The 20,026-nt window shown below is 37.9% G+C and overlaps 2 protein-coding genes across 2 annotated transcripts in view; both read right to left on the minus strand.

The window, feature by feature from the left end:
* IL16 (interleukin 16) overlaps positions 1 to 2,306 on the minus strand; it is a 47,808-nt gene extending 45,502 nt beyond the window's left edge. Inside the window, exon 1 of the mRNA XM_014944576.1 lies at positions 2,235 to 2,306. The gene's annotated coding sequence lies outside the window, so the exon portion shown is untranslated. The remainder of the gene's footprint in view (positions 1 to 2,234) is intronic.
* Positions 2,307 to 14,568: 12,262 nt separating this feature from the next.
* CFAP161 (cilia and flagella associated protein 161) lies at positions 14,569 to 19,883 on the minus strand. Its single transcript, XM_014944354.1, has 7 exons — positions 19,821 to 19,883; positions 19,546 to 19,635; positions 19,136 to 19,371; positions 17,898 to 17,982; positions 16,938 to 17,096; positions 15,751 to 15,824; positions 14,569 to 14,782 (listed from the first exon to the last, which is right to left on the minus strand). Exons 1-7 carry the CDS (start codon positions 19,881 to 19,883, stop codon positions 14,596 to 14,598), a joined length of 894 nt encoding a protein of 297 aa, XP_014799840.1. The 3' UTR covers positions 14,569 to 14,595.
* Between the last annotated feature and the right edge of the window lie 143 nt (positions 19,884 to 20,026).

Consider the following 20,026-nt stretch of genomic DNA (forward strand, 5'->3'; position numbering starts at 1 on the left):
ATGACCTAACATTTGATTGCATTGGGGGGTTTGTGATGATCTCAGTTTAAACACTGGGAAAATAATTGTTAGGTCCATACAGTGTCTGTGGTCCAGGGCTACCGGATAGTAAGTACCTAAGCTCCATAGTGTTAGGGAGTGGAAGGGATATCTGAATCCTTAAGAATTTGGTATAACTCACATCACAGGTACTGTATTTCTTTTTCAGCTGATGGTGGGGACAAGAGCAGCTATATATTACTGGATTGTGTGACACAGTGTCTGTCTCCTGGCCACGTGGCTGTCTTGCAAATAGACTATCTGCAAAGGAGGTCTGGATATCCACAAAAAGGCAGTAAGTCTGTGGATGTGTAGAACAGCATGCTGGGGCTCACACAATGCCATGTGCTACAGTAGGCTTGGTCCTGAGGGTAGCTACTGAATGACCCTGACACTGAAGCAGAGACGAACTCAGAGAGGTTAAATTTTCCAGTGTCAGGGTCAGTTTCCAGTTTTCCAGTTTCCAGGGGATTTTCTGATTAAAAATACTGTAAGATAATTAAGTGTTGTGGGTTTTTTAATGGGAAAATGAACAAAACTGTTAACAAGTACTCTTAGAAAACAATAAGAATTTGCTGGTGTCAAGTAATGATATCCTACGCCAACCCATCTTGTATTATGCAGAATCTATTACATACATATTTCATTCCATATGATAAAGCATGCAAGTTATTTTACAGTGTATAGTACATGTCATACTGCAATACAGACAGCATAAATATTATATTATAACAGTACTAAGCAAATAAAACCAGCAGATCCACATCATCAGTGCTCTCTAGTAGTGAAGAGCTGTAAAAGTGATGAAGAGACCACCGTCTGTTGGGTCAGTCCTTTGGCATAAATTGAAGTAATTTGACAGCACCACAGCTTTATGTCATCCGTTTGCAGCCACAGGCTGGTACAGTGGGGGAAGAGGGGAGTGTTTTGTCCCCTTGTCCACCCTGACAGCAATCCCCCTGCAGAGGAGCAGCACGGGGGGCTTCAGAAGCCTCCGTGCTGACTGCATCTCCCAGGGGGCTGCTCACCAGGAGGTGTGTGCTCAGCTCAGACTGTACCACTCAACGACAAATGAGGTTACACTGGCAGTATGGTTACTATATCATCAGTATGTGTGTGCTATACTAGCCTGCATGTTTTTTCTGTAGGCTCATACTGTATGAACCAGTTACTAATGAGGCTCATCATAAAGGGTACTATTAAGTGAACACTGCATTAATAATGCTGGCAAAGTTTCAAGTCTACAGATGTTATTTATAGTATATGACTAAACAAATACGTATCCCCTTTGAGGCTGAGACTCTGGAGCAATTTACTGATTTCCTGTATAGGCTAGTTCATACAGAGATTCAAGTAAACAGTGCAGTTGGATGTCTTGAGTGGAACTGTGCTCTGAAACTGTAGTACATAATCATATTAATGTTTAATTTTAAAATGGTTTAGAAGCATGTATGTGTTTTCAGAGGATTAGATACTACATCTATGCAGTTCTCACGGAGAAACGTCTTTTTTTGCATTGGTTCTTTAAAGAAAAATATTTAAAGAATATAGCCTGCAGTTGCACGGCAGAGCTGAAATGAGTAGAAGGTCAGAAACAATTCTGGAAAAAAATGGGCTTAGCAAAAGCTTAAAAAAAATAATTCCTGTATCCCCTCCTTTTCATCTGGTTTTGAAATTAATTCGTTTCTCTTATTTATGAACATTTATTGCCAGTAAGAGACATTTTGTAGATTTAAAATACTTTTGAGTAATGAGTTGTTTGATTTGCAATTTTGTTTCTTTTCTGCCTCTTATAATCTTGCAGGTTTAGAGAGGCCTTCAAAATTGAAGAAAGCTACAAATTCACAAAAGTCTCTGCTCCACTCTCCTGGCTTTTTATGTGTCAGAAGAAATAGAAGAAATAATATACAGCAGTAAGTGTCCCAAATTAAGGTACTTCCATGTAGAGCATCTCTGTTTTAAGTCATAACACTGATAATTGAAAAAATTTCTCATATAAATTAAAAACAAAACAGCAATGACATTGAATAGACAGACAAAAACATAGTTGATGAAACACCTCTGTTTTCACCTCTTATCTGTTTACTCATTTCTTTTAAAGTCTTAAATTAGAACAGTTGAAAATGATACATACTGACATGCAAAAACAGCTGATGGTATGATGCCTAAATAATTGCTATAAAAATATCACTTACCATTGCCAAGTATCTTCTTATTTAAGTCCACAATTATCGTGCCTTCTTGGTTATGAAATATGCAGCAGAGTCAATTCCCAGTGTGTTAAATACTTGACAAAATAATAAATGCAGTGTAACTCCACAGTGTTTGGATATTTGACTGTAACTCCTAAGCATTCAAAGTGACTACTCAATATAACAACTTTTTCTCTGCAGAAAATGCCTTGCTATTTGCCAGCAAATCTTTAATGCTTTAGATTGGGTATTTCCAACTACCGCCCTACTTGCTAGGCAGATGTGTATAAAAGAGATGTTATTTCACTGAATCAACCACTGAGATCGTAACCCTTTTCCTGTACCACAAACAGAAATGTAAAACCTCAGACTTTCCTTTTGGACTTTTACTGACTTGTGTCTGTTGTAAGAAAGCAAAACACAACTAGTCCAAGGGCTAATATATGGAAAATGTGTTAAAATGTTTTAGATCATCTCATGGCTTCTCATTCCTGCAATTCATTGGTTAACTGGCTCGTTCTGTGTTTATGTAGTTGCATGGTACAAATACAACACCTAAACTTCTTGCCCAAAGTTGAAATGATTCATTTATTACTTTTTACAGACATACACACACCCCCTGCAAGAAAAAAAAAAAAAGAAGAAAGAAAACACACAGTGCTCATTTAACCCAAGTGAGTGAAAACGTCTTTCATAAGGTCTGCAAGGGCTTTGGGAGGTTTTTCTTTGGTGAATAAAGTCTGTGTAGTGGAGGGAAAAGTTTTGTCTGAGGATGGCAGAAATCAAGCTAAAGCAGACACAAACTAGGATCCTTTTGCTGTGTGAAAATAAGATAATAGTAAAGGAGGTGCAAATGTTATTCACGTCCGATCACTTGAGAGGGATTCATTGTTTTGGAGAAGTGAGTGTGGGAGGGAAGAGGTATTTTGTGAGGGTTTGTAAGACTCTGCTAGTGCTTTGTGCTCTGAAATTACATCATTGGTCAAAGTTTATTTATGTCTTTTTGTGAGGTAATTACTCACCCTGAACAGATAATACGTAGGCTTTCCATCTTCTTGGTGCTTATAAATATTAGTTAATTAAATGTTATAGTCACAGTGGAGAAAGCACAACAGAAATCATGAGTGAGTGCCATATTAAGAAGTGGAAAACAGGACTGAGTAAAGACATTTCCTCTACTCCTTTTTCTATACTGGAGAGAACAGGGCTACGTGATACGTCACTGTTCCATAGGATGTACCACCCTGATTTCTGATACTGGCTGTGGATCCAGTCACTGTCAGAAAGAGGGCATTACAGTGGGTGACCCTTGTTCTGTTGCCTGCATCACAGCCATGGTGGAAGAACCTCAGCACACCTCTGATGGGACAGCATTATTCTGCCGTTGTTCATCATCCCCTCCAGAAGGGTATTAGACTTAATCAAATTCTAGCCCTAACAGCTTGTTTCAGGACCACAGCTGGAATCAGCATGTCTAGACTAGCACTGATTTATTCCTGGCTCTCAGACCTATGTGCATGCTACTATTCCATATGCTTCCTGTTAGAGAGGTAATAATGCAATTTCACAGCATAACTTTTAATTTTTCTTTTTTCCTTCCCTTTTTAGTGTAATTAGAATTTATTTTGCTTCTGTGGGAAAGTGTCCTGCCCCTGCTCTGGTCAAGACTACTGCCAGTTCTGCTGGAACAGAGCAAAATCCCAGACAAACAAAATAAAGTTCACAAAGGAAACAGTTAAATTTTCTGACTGCCTTCACTGTCACAGAAAATGCTAAACACATTTGTGAGTTATATAAAACTGCATCAGTTCATATTTTCCCCTCCTGGTTTCACAGCCCAGAACAGCAAAAGGACCTTGTGACATCTCTAGGCTCTCAAGAGTTTAGTAATAAAAATAAAAAAGCCCTCAGCAGAAAACAACACTCCACACCCTCCTGCTGCTGGGCAAATGAGTTTCCCATTTTCCTCACTTATCCTCAGACTAAACAATGTTAAATTTACAAATCTTACATCTATTTATAGCAAGCACTCTACCCTAGGAACCGCAGAGGTTGGTGTATATCATTGTCCGTAATCCACAGGGCAGCTTTCAACCTGGCATGTCAAGTAATTTGGAGAGAAACCTCCTGCCTTAATTAATATCTAAGCAATATATGCACTGAAGCATGCCATAGCCCTAAGCTGGGTGGTGTGGGCGCTCCTCTGCTGTAAATTAACCTCTATTTTTTTAGTTTTTCTCATTTGCCATGGATAGTAATTGATAACATCAACAGCATCACGCACTTCTGTCAGTGGTCTTGCAAAAGATGGGGAAGTGGCTTGCTGTGTAGGGACTGCAGGGGAGGCAAATTAATGGATGTCCAACAGCGCTGATAATCCTGACAGCAAACGCTGAAGGAACTAAGCTGGTGAGCTGTGCCTGCTGTGAGGGTAAAGTGGGCTAACACCACGTGGGAAACACTGGGGTAACTGGTGTGAGACGGTGGAAGCAGCAGAGGGTAGTTCAGATGTGTAAGTGCAGGGTGTGAGGGGAAGGAAGGGATAAAAGGAGGACAGGTCTCAAGTTGGGGTGCTAGGCTGGACTTGAGGAAGTGAGTAAAGACTGAATAGAAGGTGCTGGGTATAGCCCATCAGCTGAGCCTAGGCTGGATAAAATGTGGTGCTGGATTGGGCTCTGCAGACTGGGCTCAGGGAAGAGCAGAGAAGAGGTTTGATGCAGAGTTGACCCTTTCTCTTTTTCTCTGGAGCAGCAGCGAAATGACATTCAGGCCTTGTGCTCAAAAGAAGTTTATCCGGAGTCCATATGCCATTTTTCATTCATTCATCTCAGTAGATATGACAAAGGTCAGTGCCTCCTGCTAACCTTGTTTACAAACTGATGAACTGAGGAGAAAAACAACACACTTTAATTTGAAGGATCGAGGAGCAGAGTTGTTGTTTCGAGAAAAACAACACACTTTAATTTGAAGGATATCATAATTATGACACCCTTTAAAGGTCTTTCACTTTATAGAAGTTAATCTATGGCCCTAAATCCCTTTAATTACCTTTTCCAGGCCATTCCTTTTTCTTTTCAGATAATATAAGTAAAATAAGCTATCTTTAAATGAAGAATACTTTATGGATGTATTTGATGGTATTGTTATTATTTCCAGTATTATTCTCCAATCCATCTTTAATAAAGCCTGACATCTTGTTTGCTTTTTTGACCACTACTGTGCACTGAGTAGAAGTTTCCATTAAGCTGTCCACAGTAACGCCTAGATCTTTTTCTTGAGTGATTTTGCAAACCATCAGTATATATGAATAGTTTGAATTGTTCCTTTCAATGCATGTTACCTCACAGTCACCTACACTAAATTTCAGCTGCCATCTTATCCGATCCCTTCCTTTAGGATTATTTTTTTAAAGTTGTGGCTAAATGAAAGTTCATCATTAAGGTAATTAAAATTTCCTGGTATGTTTATTCTGCTCTATGTGATTTATAGCAGCAGTGATGTACTGTTTTGGGCATATAGTCTAATCTCATTTCAACAGTTAACGCTTTTCTAACTAAGTTCAGGAGCTAGATTTCTGTTTTGTTCTTTTTTCAGATGCCTGCCCAGCCATCCATATTTTGTATTAATGTTCTTCTGGGTTGGAAGAATGTAATGTAGTAACTGGCAAAATCAGGTAAAATAGATTCACCTCACTAATGGTTTGTTTTCTTTACCTAAGTGTAGCTATTAATTATAACTTACAAGGTGTTGCCTTGAATTGTACTCAAAATGCAATTGTTACAGATATTAATTTTGAGATGTAAACCAAATACACTTTTTATGCTCTAAGCAGTGGCTTTATCATACCAGCATTTTTTTACAGTAACTGGAACTATTTGAAGCAAACTGTTTTTAACTATGGCAAAAATATTTTTTTGGGTCTCTAAAACACTCTTTCAAGTGAAATTTTTTAACTTTGATCAGCAAGGGAGAAAAGCATCAATACAAAACTTCACAGACTGTTATTGAAGAATATGACTATGGCTATATTTGACTACTAAATTTTAAATATGATCATTGTTTATTTCTGTGGAGAAAATAACCTATGTTATTCTGCAGAGGCAGAATATCATATTGGATGCTCCCCAGATACAGAGAACTCTGCAAGTTTAAATATATTTTGAACAGCTTTAGTTTTGTGTTCCTCTTTTTCTCCGTAATTTTGTTTTCATGGGTGTGTTTTCTGAACCCTTTAAGAACTCCTTTCATTGCCTATCAGTTGAGTTTCAGCTTCATCGTCCCTCCCTCAGGAAGCCTGTCTTACCCAACGCTGCTGTTATGTTGCAGGCACAAGAACTCTAGGTGATGAATACTCTCTTTATGACAGTTACACAGGAGGATTGTGTTCACTTAATTACACTGTTCATTTGGAAAAATTGCTGCCCTACCCCAGCATGTTAATAAGTTGTCTTTCATAGAATAGCTTCGAATATTTTTTAAAAATCATTATTGTGCATTTATACCAACTCTGGCAACATCTTTCTTTGCAATATGAACCTTGCACTATTGCAGAAAACCTGAAATTGTTATAAGTTACATGGGCTTCACCGCTTCACCCCTTCACCGCTTGTTGGCTTTTATGTAAAGCTTAACTTCTAAAACCAAACAACTGATGTTTGTGTCATGTAACAGGCCAAATATGTGGTATAAATCGACTTTGCCTCAATTCTTTCTGTGATGAATGAACGTTCTGTTCTCAGAAATAATTGCTTAGATAAAAAGGTTGCACACATCAACCATATAGTGCAAATGGTTACTCCCCAAATCCTTGTTAAGCTAATTTCATAGGAAGCAGGAATTTGTGTTGGTGTTTCTGAATGCTGTATGAAGGCTAGCGCTCAGTAGAAGCCGTTCACTAGTCCCAAAGTGTGATACTGTTTAAAATCTGTTAGCACTTAAGCACAAAATTCCATAACCGCCTAACATGGCACAATCAGTTGATATATAGTTAGATACCCATTAGCATGGGACAGAGGAAAATGTTGAATTACAAGCACTTCTGGAAGCATCAAAATTTTCAATGAGCAGCCAGAACACTAAGCTCTGTTTCATCAAAGGTCATACATTGTAATTATTGAGATAGCTTGTATCCCTGTTATTCAAATTGTGATTTGTGTCTGAAAAAAAGAATGTGGACAAGAGAGAATAGGTCCAGATAAATTTTGTCTGGATAAATTGATAACTTAATCAAAACTGATAACTAGAATTAATTCAACCTGTAAAATTTGGTACCATTTCAGATAAAATACACGTAGACAAATTTTATGGTAAATTTTAAAATGCCAAGACGCTTAAGAACAATGATAACATTTTCTTTGTAATACTTCTGTCTTGTTTGTATGAGCACCTAATAAATATCCACAAAATACTTCTTACTACCTTCCTTTAGGAAAGAGCCTACACCCATTTAACAGGGAGGGATGCTGATCCACAAACATGGTAAATGAGGGATGAAAAGGTACATGACACATGTGTGACAAAGTGCAGGGTTATCATTGCCGTTATCTGTATTAGCTGGGGAAATGGGAGGAGTTTGTTCATGGTTTCAAAGACAAGAGATACAAAGTTCAAAACCAGGCAATTTTTGGGCTGGGTAGTCTCTTTGCTCTTTATCTACTATGACCATTGATTTACAATAGCGCCAAAAACCAAGACAGATTATTCCAAAGGCTGGTTGTTTGCATTGTGAAATATTTTCCTGTTGTCCTGATTAGGACCTTATCACAGAACCTATCCCACCAAGGTTAAAAGTTGTTTTTGTTGTAATTATGAGGTTTTGATCACACAGTAAAGTGATCTGGGTCCTGTACTCAACATGTTCTAGAGAGAATTATCACACTGACTGCATCAAGAGGAACAAAGACCACAGCTCATAGATTGGCCAAGCTCTAGGCAACTTCTTAGTTTTTCTGTAAGACTGAGTAGAACCTTAGGCCAGCTGGATTTGAGGACACCGTCGTGCAGCAAGCAGAAAGGGGAATGAAGATGCATAAGAAAAAAGAGGGCATGATGAAGCAGTTAAGTGTAGCTAGAATGTTATTCTGGATTTCCGTGTGATACCTTAGAGTCATTTATAATCAGACCTAAATATGTCCCTGACTACTTAAGATTACACTGAAAGAACTAATTAGTTCAGGTAGTTTCAAAAGAAACCAATTATTGTTTTCAGATGAGGAAAGATTGTTCTCCTGCATATGCTGAACTGCATGCTATTTCTGCACCAGCATTAAAGTACTCAGTGTGTGCATGTGTATATAGTGCCAATTCATTTTTCTTTCTGTATCTATGTATATTTATATGGCAAAATACGCTTCGTTTCATGGTCAGTTAAATTCACTGGTTATTTGAAAAACTATAATACATCTTGGGTGTTCTGGGTAAACTGATGCTGCCAAAATTGTCAGCAAAAAGACCGGAAAAGCTGATGAACCTTAAACTTTTCCCCAAACAACTGCTCAGTTGTTTCTTCAGGATACAGAGAGGAAGAAAGTCCAAGCTAGACGAGTGGTAGGAAACCAGGGAGGCAGGATAGAAAATGCTGTCTGATGTGGATTTCACAAACTGCTGTTTAATCTTTTAGAGACCCTATAACAATAATCCATGCTAATTAACATTTTAGGAGTTTTAACTGAGTTTGCTCATAAAGGAAATATCTCATATAACTTTAGTTCTGTGCTTTGCTTATTCACTAGTCTGTTGCTTTCATTTTGCTTGGGGATTTAATGTTTTTGTAAATTCTACAAGGTAACATTTTCAGAAGCTGCTAAATGCCATTTTTGAAAGTGATTTTCTTAGTCAGACTAAGATCTTCAAAGGTACGTACAACCTAATTCCAAACAGTTTTAATATGAACTGCAGAAACAGTCTTTCCGTTTTTTAGGACCGGTCTCACTTTTGCAAATGGGACTTAAATTAACAGCTGGTTAGGTATTTTTAACTACTATGACATATAATTAAAAACTATATATATATGAAAATAAATACTGCCATGTATAATTCTTATGCCCCTCTGTGGGTTTGTCAGACCCACAGGGACAGCACTGTGGTTTGTGGGCTCTTCTCCTAGCAACTCCTATTAACGTCAGAATTACTTGGGCAGCTCCATCTTCATACCCCACACTGAGAGTTTACTACATGGCGCTGTTTTATGTGCAGACTTCATATGCCTGTATCTCTGGTTATCTGTACCAGCTGCACTTCCATTTCTTGTCATCTTACAATCATTTTTAATAACAGCTTTATGCTATTACTGAACTTCTCCTTTTCATATTTGGAAAAATAAGATGAAGATACGGTCTCTGCCCCAAGGAGCCTATAATTGAAACAAGACCAGCATTATAGAAACATATATACTAGCTGGCCTGTAACTGGATGGTCTGTTTAGTTTTGTTTTGACGTATTGTATGAAACAGCATTTAACAGATGTTGGGAAATTAGCTCTCTGAGCTTCTCATATAAACATAGAGCAGAGATGTATGTGTATGAATTAATTTCATCATCGAAGGTGGGTATTAATGTCATCAGGCATTTTTTAACGTTTGTGCCTATTCTACTCTGCTTTGAGTATTCCTTGCTAGAAAATATAGAGACTTCTCTAGAGAAAACCGAGTGAGTGTGTTGTAGTAACGCTTTTTAGTGCACTGCTGATGATTCTGTTCTCTTGCATAAAAGACATTGCCTTGTCCAAGGCCACCAGTGACAAAAATGAAGTGTCAATTGTTTCATTGCATAAACTCCACACAGAGTGTTGACAAAAAAAAAAACCCCAAACCAAACCAACCAAAATGGGTGCGTTCCCCTGGCAAATTGGCAACTTGGTGAGTCGTCCCTCCCATTATTAGTAATTCTAACCTATCGTGCAAAGCATGTAGTTGATGTCCTTATGGCTGCTCATATCCCTGCTGAAATAGCACACATCCAGAAAGGTGACAGATCTTTCCACTCCTCCTCTTACGTTGGAGAATGCAATATTGAGGATTAGATTCCCCTTTATGGCTTCCAGAGTGAAGTGAAACAGCACGTAAGAGGGGAGCAGGCAAACCGTGGCTTGGCTCTCTCTGTACAGACAGGGAAATCAGGCAGGTCAGGCAGAGGATGGAGGCAGGACCTGGGATAAAGCCTCAAACAGAACAGAATTAGAAGAGATGTGTAGATGACAAAATGATGTACAGCTTTTCTAATTTCCACTTATATTTAATGTATTTTGCATTTCACATCTGTATTTTTATTTTGTGTACCCCTTAGTTTAGTTTTCATGCATTAAACAATCTGAAGTGTTTCTAAAGCAACAACTATGGTTTTAAAAGAACATCCCCCCTCCAGATTACAACAGATGTGCCATATTAATATAGGGTGAGTGGGCACACATGTTATTAAAATCACCTTCTTACCTGCCAACTCCACCAAATTTTCCAGTGCTTGGATATTTTCTTCCACTGCTGTGTGGAATTTCTTATTGTAATATTCTCCCTGCTGCTTTTTTTTTTTTTTTTTCCTTCAGTTGTTTTATCCAGTTACTAAACCTGCATATGGCTTCCTCCTCTGATCTGTCTGAGCGAAAACAATGCTTCATGGCAATCAACGAAAAGCAGAGCAGCCTCTGAAGATACTGATGTGATTTGGGAGAGGGACCGGTGACTTATGCTGAGTGCTTTATAACCACAGCAAATCAGTAAGTTTGGGCTAGATGACATGGCAGAGGAGAACTGATATAAAATATGAGTTGGGGAAGCATGTAAAAGAGAGGGAAAGTGAATAGGCAGATTTTAAACTCAGTTTGCATTTTCCCATGTTACCAATGTGTGAGGTTACTAGGGGGAAGATGCTTTGCTTTGATGACTGAATTCTCTGCATCTTTCTTTACTTCAATATTGTGCTGTTAACACACGTGTGCACAGCAAAGCATGTGCAGATGTGAGTTCTCTCTGTGCCTTAGGCCTATGAAAAGCTGTATTAGCACAGCACTAAATCTGAACTAATGCACCCTGTCCCTCAGCAAGGACTAATAGCTCAGGATCAGCTTCATGCAAACAGCTTCTGAGCTGCCTGGAGTGGAGGCAAAGTGAGTTTTATCTTCCCACAATGTACTTTGTAGAGCTATCCATAGTGGGTCTAATTTGGAAGAAGCATTAAAAGCTTCCTTAGGCGTGATTTTGCTTTTTGTTGGTATATGTCAAAGTGCTTTGCAAATTAGGCAAGCATCACTCTCCATATTTCATGATATGCAATACTGGGACAAGCAAAATCCAGTGCCTGCCCTTAGCTACACAATGGGCAGGTCTGGAGCATGGTTCAGATCTCCAGTAGCCTGCCCACTCATCTCTAACTGGCAGTTGCAGGATTGTCCAGGTTCTGCCCTAATATTCAGTCCTATAATTCTTGGCATTAATTCTTGTGTTTATCAATAAATGTCCACAATGGCCAAATTAGAACCACTGCAGGGCATTCTATGCAGCCTAAGTTTTCCTAGTTTAATACCTACAAAATCAAAGAAGGATTATGTCAACCTAGTGCGAAAATGCACAGAATTTTAATCTCTATACACTGGAGTAAGAAATAACAATGCCCCTATAAAAACATGCATCGGTTGTCACAGATCAGGTGTCATATCTTTACATAGAAAGTGAAAGAAAATGCTCCTAAAGATAATTTCCTCTAAGTATCTTTTGGTTACAAATTAATTAGTATTCCAATTAGCTTTAAGTTGATTGTACGCAGTACACAATGATCTGTGTTTTCCTATTTACCTTTGTTGCTTAACTTTATTTTCCAAAACCAGGATAAAACATTGATGACGTCTCCTAGCCCAGAATTCAAGCCTGATTTAACCTGGCTTTTGTGGCATTGAACCAGACTCATTTGCATTTAAACATTTCAGGTTGGTTTACACATGTAGCAATAATTGTGGTGGTTAGACAACGTGGTGCCATCATGTGGACAACACTGGGAAGTGTAAAACACAATTTTTAAATGAAAAACTACATTACATAAATATCTTTATTCAGTATCATGAATTAGCTGAATTATAAATATGTGTTACATGAAATAAGAAGATACATAGAAATGTGTGGTTTTAAACTGTATTAGGTAAGAAGAAAAACTGATAATGGAATCAGGAACTGTTGATTCAATTTTGTTTATTTTTCAACAGCTCGGGAAGTCCTTTCCCACGAGCACAGACTGATCAAAACACACAGAGTCTCCAAGCCACTTTTAATCAGCACGTAATTCCAACATTACCTACTCCTGTACTCATTTCTGTATCTGTTTATCTCCTTGGTTTTCCTCTAAGACTTTACAAAACTTGTTTTTGTCCAGCCTGCGTTGCTTTTCTCCCCCCCAAACGCACACACACTCTCACACACACACTCCCATCCATAACATTAGGCAGCCAAGGCACTCTGCCCACACACTCCTCATTCCTGCATGAGTTCACACGAAGTTTTGTTTCAGCAATGGTTTCGGTTTAAGGCCTCTTCTTGTTTCTTACATTTAACCAAGAGGAAAGAGACTTTGCCAGATTCTAAATAGCTATCCCTAATACCAATAAATGCCCGCAATGGTCAAATTACAAACTCTGCAGTGCACTCACACAGTCTAAGTTTTTCTAGTTTAATACTTACAAAATCAAAGCAGGGTGTGTCAATCTATTGTGGAAAATGTGCAGAACTTTAATCTCTGAAAGTTGCAGTAATAATAGCGCCTCTTTAAAAACACGTATCATTTGCCGTGATGGCAAATGGTTTCATATCTTTACACAGAAAGAAAAGTTCCTAAAGATAATTGCCTCTATAACAGCTCATCTATAACAGATCTGTGAAGGTTTGCACATGAGGAGCCTGATTCAAAAACTGCCTTCTGTGATACACTCTCCTAAAGCAAACCTGCATGTCACAGAAACGTACCTAACTCCTGCTCCAAGACCCTCTATACCTCTATATGCTAGTTAGCCTATTCTGCAGCCTGCTGGTTTAATCTGGATTGAATGAAGGCAAGTGGGTTTGAAACAGTCTATCTGGGACACAGCTTCAAGACAGACCATGTTCAGATCAGTCCCTTCTTCCGTGAAAGTTTAGTGGGTTTGTTTTGGTAAAACTTAGTATTATTTGACCTTTATGAACTTTGATCATCTTTGGAATCCTTTTTGAGAACTGAGAATTTATGTAGTATTTCACTCAGAAATTCATTTGCTTTGTGCAGAAAGAGCCTGCCCTTGTGGCACAGTAAGAAATGGAATACGTATACGTGTATACTAAATGGATATAATGGAATGTCATACATTAAGAAGATTGTGGTGCTGTCTCAGCTTCCGTATAAAGACAGGTAACTCTATGAAGTAATGACATCTGTTTTCTATGCCTTTGCATCTCCTGCTCAGTTGATTTTATTGTATAAGAAAATGTGAGTTCTAGCTGAAATTTTTACCATTCTTGGACCATTTCTTTTTACGTGGATTGTCTAGTGTCTAATTAGGTATGAACATAGACTATGCTCTTTTTCTTATTGGATAAACTCACAGTGTCTCCTATTCTTTTTCAGCTTTGTCATTTACTTTCATGAAACTTGTGGGGGCTTAATTTACTCTGGCAATTTTACCCTGCTGTTGAACTTGGTAGAAATGATTGTGGGTTGATTATGGACATATGGATAATGCTGTCAGAAGTCTTTAGTCTACCACTGTGCTCAAGTTCTCAATTACTTGGCATTTAAATGTTTAGAATCCATGGACAAAGTTAAAAAATTCAATTTATACTTTTTAAAATAATTATCTTAATTCTTAGGCCAATCTCGAAATAAAGAGATGTCACTTGTGATTTTTTAATAATTTGCAACATTGTGCTAGACGAAGCGTGGAACAAGCTCAGCAACCAGTTTTCTTTCAGATGAACTTTAAATGTCAAAGTATCCCATGGTAGCTTACATGAGTTTAATTTTCAGTGTTTTGGAAACTGCACACTCATCCTTTTAAAAAGTGCGGCACTGTTTTGGTTTTGGGAGAATTGGTTAAATACGCTCTGAAAGCCGGTAAGGTAATGAAAACATTAGATTTCCTGGATTCTGACATCTTTTGCCATCCGTGAACATGAAAACGGGAAAATGAATCCTTCCTGATTCAAGAATTTTTGATGTTGTGTGTGGTTCATCAAATTTTATTAGTTCTTGCCCACTGTATAAACTAGATGAGTTAATGAGATTATGTAATACTACTAATGGTAGACTTTCATTTCCATTTTTAAAACAAGAATCTCTAAAACTAAAATCTGAACAGAAAACTCAAGAACCATCTCATCAACCTTTGTTTGCTGTAGTCTGGGATTTTTATATTCTATGTCTCTTCATGAAACTCATTCTTGTGAAGGCAGCCGGGGTGAGGGCTGGGTCTATCAATCATTGTACCGTTCTCATCACCGGGATTTCCTGTAACTATTATCCAGTAATTCTTATCTTCTTCAACTCTATGGGAGTCCAGGTAAGTGTGACAAATGACTTCATATTCTTTTCCAAAACAAGACCTGCAAAGTCAAAGGAAGGGAGATGGGCAGGGGGAATTAATATATACACAAATTCAGCAAATCTGCATTATCTGCAAGTTGTTCAAGGTTTCTCATGTTTCTCTTGTCTTATTCAGAAATATCACCGTGCACTTTCAAATATCGGACCCTTACAAGCTCACTTTGATTTCAAATTCCTAAATTATTAATAGGAAACAAAAGGAAATGCCACCTTTCTAGCTTCAGAGCTAAAGCAGCCCCATCGGTATAAAGCACTGATATGCTGACTTGGTAAGTACAAGCTGGTTAGGTTTTTATCACCATTCATATCACCATTTCTCTCTGACTGAGGAAGACTCTGGCTACTTAATAACTGTTTCAGCCTCAAACTTTCAGACCTTGCTTCATCCTTAAACACCTGCTACAAGCCCTTGCTCCAGTCTTGCTCATAATTTAATGGGAAATACGTGGTATATTTCTTAACAATGCTTAGTCACTATTAATTTAATGCATACATATTAACTTGAATTGTTGGATTAACTTCAATTAGTTGAGAGATTGATTCATATGGACATAAGTAATATACAGTTTTATGCAGTATGCTTTTATTTAGTTCTCTTTCTCCTTTCACTTCTTATAATTTCATTTTTTTCCTAAAAAAAAAAAAAAAAACCCAAACAGCTGTAATTGCTCAAGATACTCAAAGGAAGAACCACCAAGAAACTAGAGAAGGCTAGAAACATGATATGATATGAATTAAAAAATAAATAAAAAAAAGAACAAACAAATAAGACGGAGCTGATTGTCTGTAGCATCACAGTGGGCACATGTTACAGCCCAGAAATAAAATAAGGGAAAGGAGAATGTGCATTTTGTCTTCTTTTCCATTTCCTCAGTGCATTCCTAAAGCAACTATCTTGCTGCTTACAGTAATTCTTGATGTCGGCACATCATTATTCACATCCCTGCCAGTTATAAATTATTCTTACCATGTCCAAAACTTCCTTGGAACAGCTAAGCTCCGATTAGTATGGCAATGAGTAATAAGCACTTTAGAGTTTGCCTGGAAAAAAAAACAAGGGAGGATACTTGATAGGCATTTTTATGCCAATTTTAACTATTCTTATTCAAATAAAATGTTTTTATTTACCGCTAGTGTAAGCCTGCATTGCTCTGTATCACTCTGAGGCTGCTGTACATCGACAGTGAGGTATTTTACACCCTACCAGTTCTCAACACAACTGTCTTAACAGCTCAGACCAGCCAAATGCTTAGCCCTCAGGGCAGACACATTCTCCTGTCCAATACATTCCATTTCACTCCCTTGTGCTGGGTATTTCAAAAAATAAAATAAAGTCAGGCAAGCAGTAGAGAGTCATTCCAGTGGCCTGTGCCATCAGGGTAATTCCTCTTACAATTGATATTTGCCATATGAGAGATCCAGATGGTCTGGGGACACAGCCTAGATATGGACCTTTGTATTTTACCAATTTGCAGGTTTTCTTATGTATAACGGAATCAAGTTTTAGGCACCTCCATTTACCAATACTGTGAAAAAAGAATGTTGTCTCTGACAATTACATAATTTTGACTGTGTTCATTAGTAAGCTGATTCATGTAAATGAGTCATAGTTCAAGGCTGTAGAGGAATATTTGTGATATTTTGCTCTACATCAGTACTTCAGGAAGCCTAGCAGTTATGTGGAACAGGAAAATATTGCATCTGTTTAATGTATTTACAAAAGGTTAAAAACCACATTTGGAAAAGCATCCCCTTATTCAGATGCATTAGGTTTGTTTTTTTTAAATTTAAAGTACAGGAATTCTTAATTAATCGCAGGTCCTAGTATTGGAAATGCAATTTATTGCTCAGAAGTCCTGAAAAGTAGATTCCAAGTACTGCATCCTCACAATATGATAATGTCAACCTTTGAAAAAATTCTGGAGAGAAAAACTGAGCAAGTCAACTTCAAAATGAACACCAGAAACTAATAGTTGTATACGCAGATTCCCAGGTTAAACAGACCGTTCCTTCTTTCTCCCCCTTGCTAGTATTATTGTTCAGAACTTACATAAAGAAAATATATAAATAAAATGGACACAAGTTTTTTCTAAGTACTCAATCTACTGTTTCGATTAGATCTTCATTACTTTATCTACAGTTTTAATTTCTTACAGGAACTGGAAATCCTTCATGTTCAAGACGCAGCTGCGGATCCAAGAAGGTAACTTGCCAGCAAGTCAAATAGGAAAGGTTTTCTGTCAAAAATACTTGCTGAAGGCGAGATTTTTTAGCAAATCTTATAAATGACTTATGGTCACTTGCTAGATATAACTGTAAACAAAAATATATATTAAGGACAGTATAAATATAATAGAAACAAGATATGTAATTTAAAAAAAATATTTTTCAACACAAAAAATTTTCTATCGGCTCCTAAAGAATCAATCTGCCAAGCTAAAGCTACACATACAAAGCCTTTAACATAGATCCTATACTGCTGATAAACTCATTAAGGGGCTATTCTATAAACAGACTTTAAAATACTAATTTAGAATTGAATTTTCATTCCAATGATTCTCTCTCACCAAAACGGTTGTTGAGAGGGAAACTTTTCAAAGTTGTGGTGATTTATTTTGAGTGTGTATGTAACATGTAATGTCTTATTTGCTTCTAACTTGCAGAGGGAAACAACGTTAACCTTTAACAGAAATCTGCTCCCTCAGAATGATAGAATAGTATGTTACTTCTTATACCTACTATAGATTTATCTTCACAAGAAATGAAATCTTCTCATTTTGGATTTATTTAGAGAAAAAAGTACCATCCCCTTCCCCCCAATAATGAATTCTTTCATGATTCACAAACTAATTTTAATTTCCTTTTTCTTTTTTAAAATCTCCTGTATCCAGTCATTCTGGCTGACAGATCCCTAGACCTTCACACCTGATCTCAGGTAAGTTGCATAAACTTTCTAAATAGGTATTTCTAATTTTGATCTATGTCTGAATCTGTTCTGTAAAGCTAAGATGTTGAACCACTGCACAGCCTTGCGCATATATATATTTATAGTGATTAAATGCACACTATCAGTATATGCTACTGTTGTCATTTCCAACTTTATTATTGCCTTACCATTTGGCCAGAAAACCCTCCTGTTGTTCCAAGACGAAATTTTTGCCCAAATCTAATGGGTTCACCCTCTGCACTTCCATCAACACTGTTAAAATTATAAAAAGAAGAAAGAGATATTCAAATAATCACCTTTACTATTCTTTTTGTTTGTTTGATTTGGTCTATAGTTATGTCTTGTGACAATACTTGGCATTAAGTTTCCTTTTAATAATAGGCAAAATATCTTAACTGAAAAGACATTTCATACTTGACTCACTGGTTAAAATATTTAACAGAATAGAAACAGACTGTACTAATTACTTTTTATGATGTATTCATTAACATGCAGGGTGGAAAGATAATGTCCAATGAAAAATCAATGAGAATTCAGCACTGAGACCCCCTTTAAAATATACTTAATAGGAGCACCTGAAAAATCACAGACTAAAAGCAGAACAGTGTGTGTTTTTAATGTAACTTAGCGTATGTAGCTAATAATATATGTAACTGATATTCAATAATTTGGTTCATTACATCAACATACACGCTGGTATATCACTATTTCCAGAATTATTTCTGTATTTCACATTAAAGAATCACTAAATCAAGTGCTAGACTTTTTAAGTGTACTCAGAGTGAAAAACTTACATTGCTGATGAACTTAGTAGTCAGTTAATGAGGGACTTGATAGCATTCAGTGCCAAGAAATCCAAGATCAGACAGCAGCTCAGCAAAAATACTTTGGCTGCAGTTCTAGAAGGCCCAAATTATGCTCTTGGCATCAAAATTCTTTCTTAGGTCTAAGCCAAAGCGTTTTGTCCAATCAGGACAGGGGCTTTTTAGGAGAACAGAGACGCTGTCAGCTTCATGTACAGCAAAAGTATTGACACAGAGTTCTGCTCCAGAGGCTTTATTTGCAGGAGAATGAGTAATACTAAGGGATATTTGGACATGGTTTTTATTCCACAGCTGAAATACGACTGTGCTGCAGTAGCGGCAGGGTTTACCAAGTGATACAGAGAACGCAATTCTGTTTTCACGTGAGTTCTAAGCTGATTTAAACTTCCTTGGCATTATTCACAGTAATATGCCGAGCAGAATCAAGCCTAATGCATGACTCAAGTTAAAGAGTCTTTCTTAAATAAACTAACCTTACTGCAATTCACTTGTATATTAGCAAATTTCATTGCATGTTTCTCAAAACAAGATTCTGAAAGCTAACACAATAATTGAAAACAACTCAAAATAAAGTACCAAACCTTAAGATACAAAAAGTATTTCGACCCTCGGGGTCCGCGCTCTCAATTGCGCTAATTCCACGAGGGACTTCCAGTGATTTGGCTGAATACACGGATAGTTCATCAAGATTAATTGCCAGAGTCAGACGGCCACATGCTCCAGGGCGATTCTCCACCGTGGATTTGTTTTCTGGGTGCAGGAGCATCACAGTGTCTCCAAAATGAAGAAATCCATCCTTAGACACCGACAGCTGTATCTAAATTAAAATATATATAATTTTTTTACAGAATTATCTGAACCTGATATCAGCAGTATTTTAGCATATACAATGCTAATCCATAGCATTCTTAATGCATAAAGAACACTAATAACAACTATGCTGTTCTATGTGGAGTCATAGAGGATTGCCATAACCTTCTTAAAAAATTACCTTCTTGAAAAGATTATCTTGAAGTTTGTTTATTTTCTGTATCAAAAGTTCTCCTCTTTCCCTTTTATGCATAAAATCCCTCAGGCGTTCCTGCTCGCAAAGGAGAGAGAAGGGGCAGACATGTCACACAGCACTCACAACCTCGGGCTTAAACCGAATTTACAGAATCAGGGGGGAGACACCGCGAGGGGAAGCGGCGGGCGAGGCTCCCCGGGAGCCAGAGAAGAGAGAGGGGCAGCCAGAGAGGAGAGAGAGGGGCCGGGCTCCGCCGCTACCTCCTCCAGAGAGAGGTCCTCCTCCCAGTTCCCCACCAGCACCCCGCTGCTGTAGGCGGCCATGCTGTCGCCTAGGCCGCGCGGCGTTCCCCGTCGCCATGGCGACCACTCTAGCCGGCGATTGGGCGCTGGAGAGGCAGAGCCAGCCAATGCGCGGGAAGGGGCGGGTTCTTTCTGCCCAGCGGCGGGGCCCAAAAACTGAGGGA

This window comes from Calidris pugnax, unplaced genomic scaffold, assembly GCF_001431845.1.
Source record: "Calidris pugnax isolate Ruff unplaced genomic scaffold, ASM143184v1 scaffold70, whole genome shotgun sequence".
Taxonomy (NCBI): Eukaryota; Metazoa; Chordata; class Aves; order Charadriiformes; family Scolopacidae; genus Calidris; species Calidris pugnax.

Coding starts and splice junctions, on each gene's coding strand:
- CFAP161 (XM_014944354.1), bottom strand. CDS start 19,883: ATGGCCGCCTACAGCAGCGGGGTGCTGGTGGGGAACTGGGAGGAGGAC. Junction 19,372..19,545: donor AAGATAATCTTTTCAAGAAG/GTAATTTTTTAA, acceptor ATTTTAATTTAG/ATACAGCTGTCGGTGTCTAA. Junction 17,983..19,135: donor AATACTTTTTGTATCTTAAG/GTTTGGTACTTT, acceptor TAATTTTAACAG/TGTTGATGGAAGTGCAGAGG.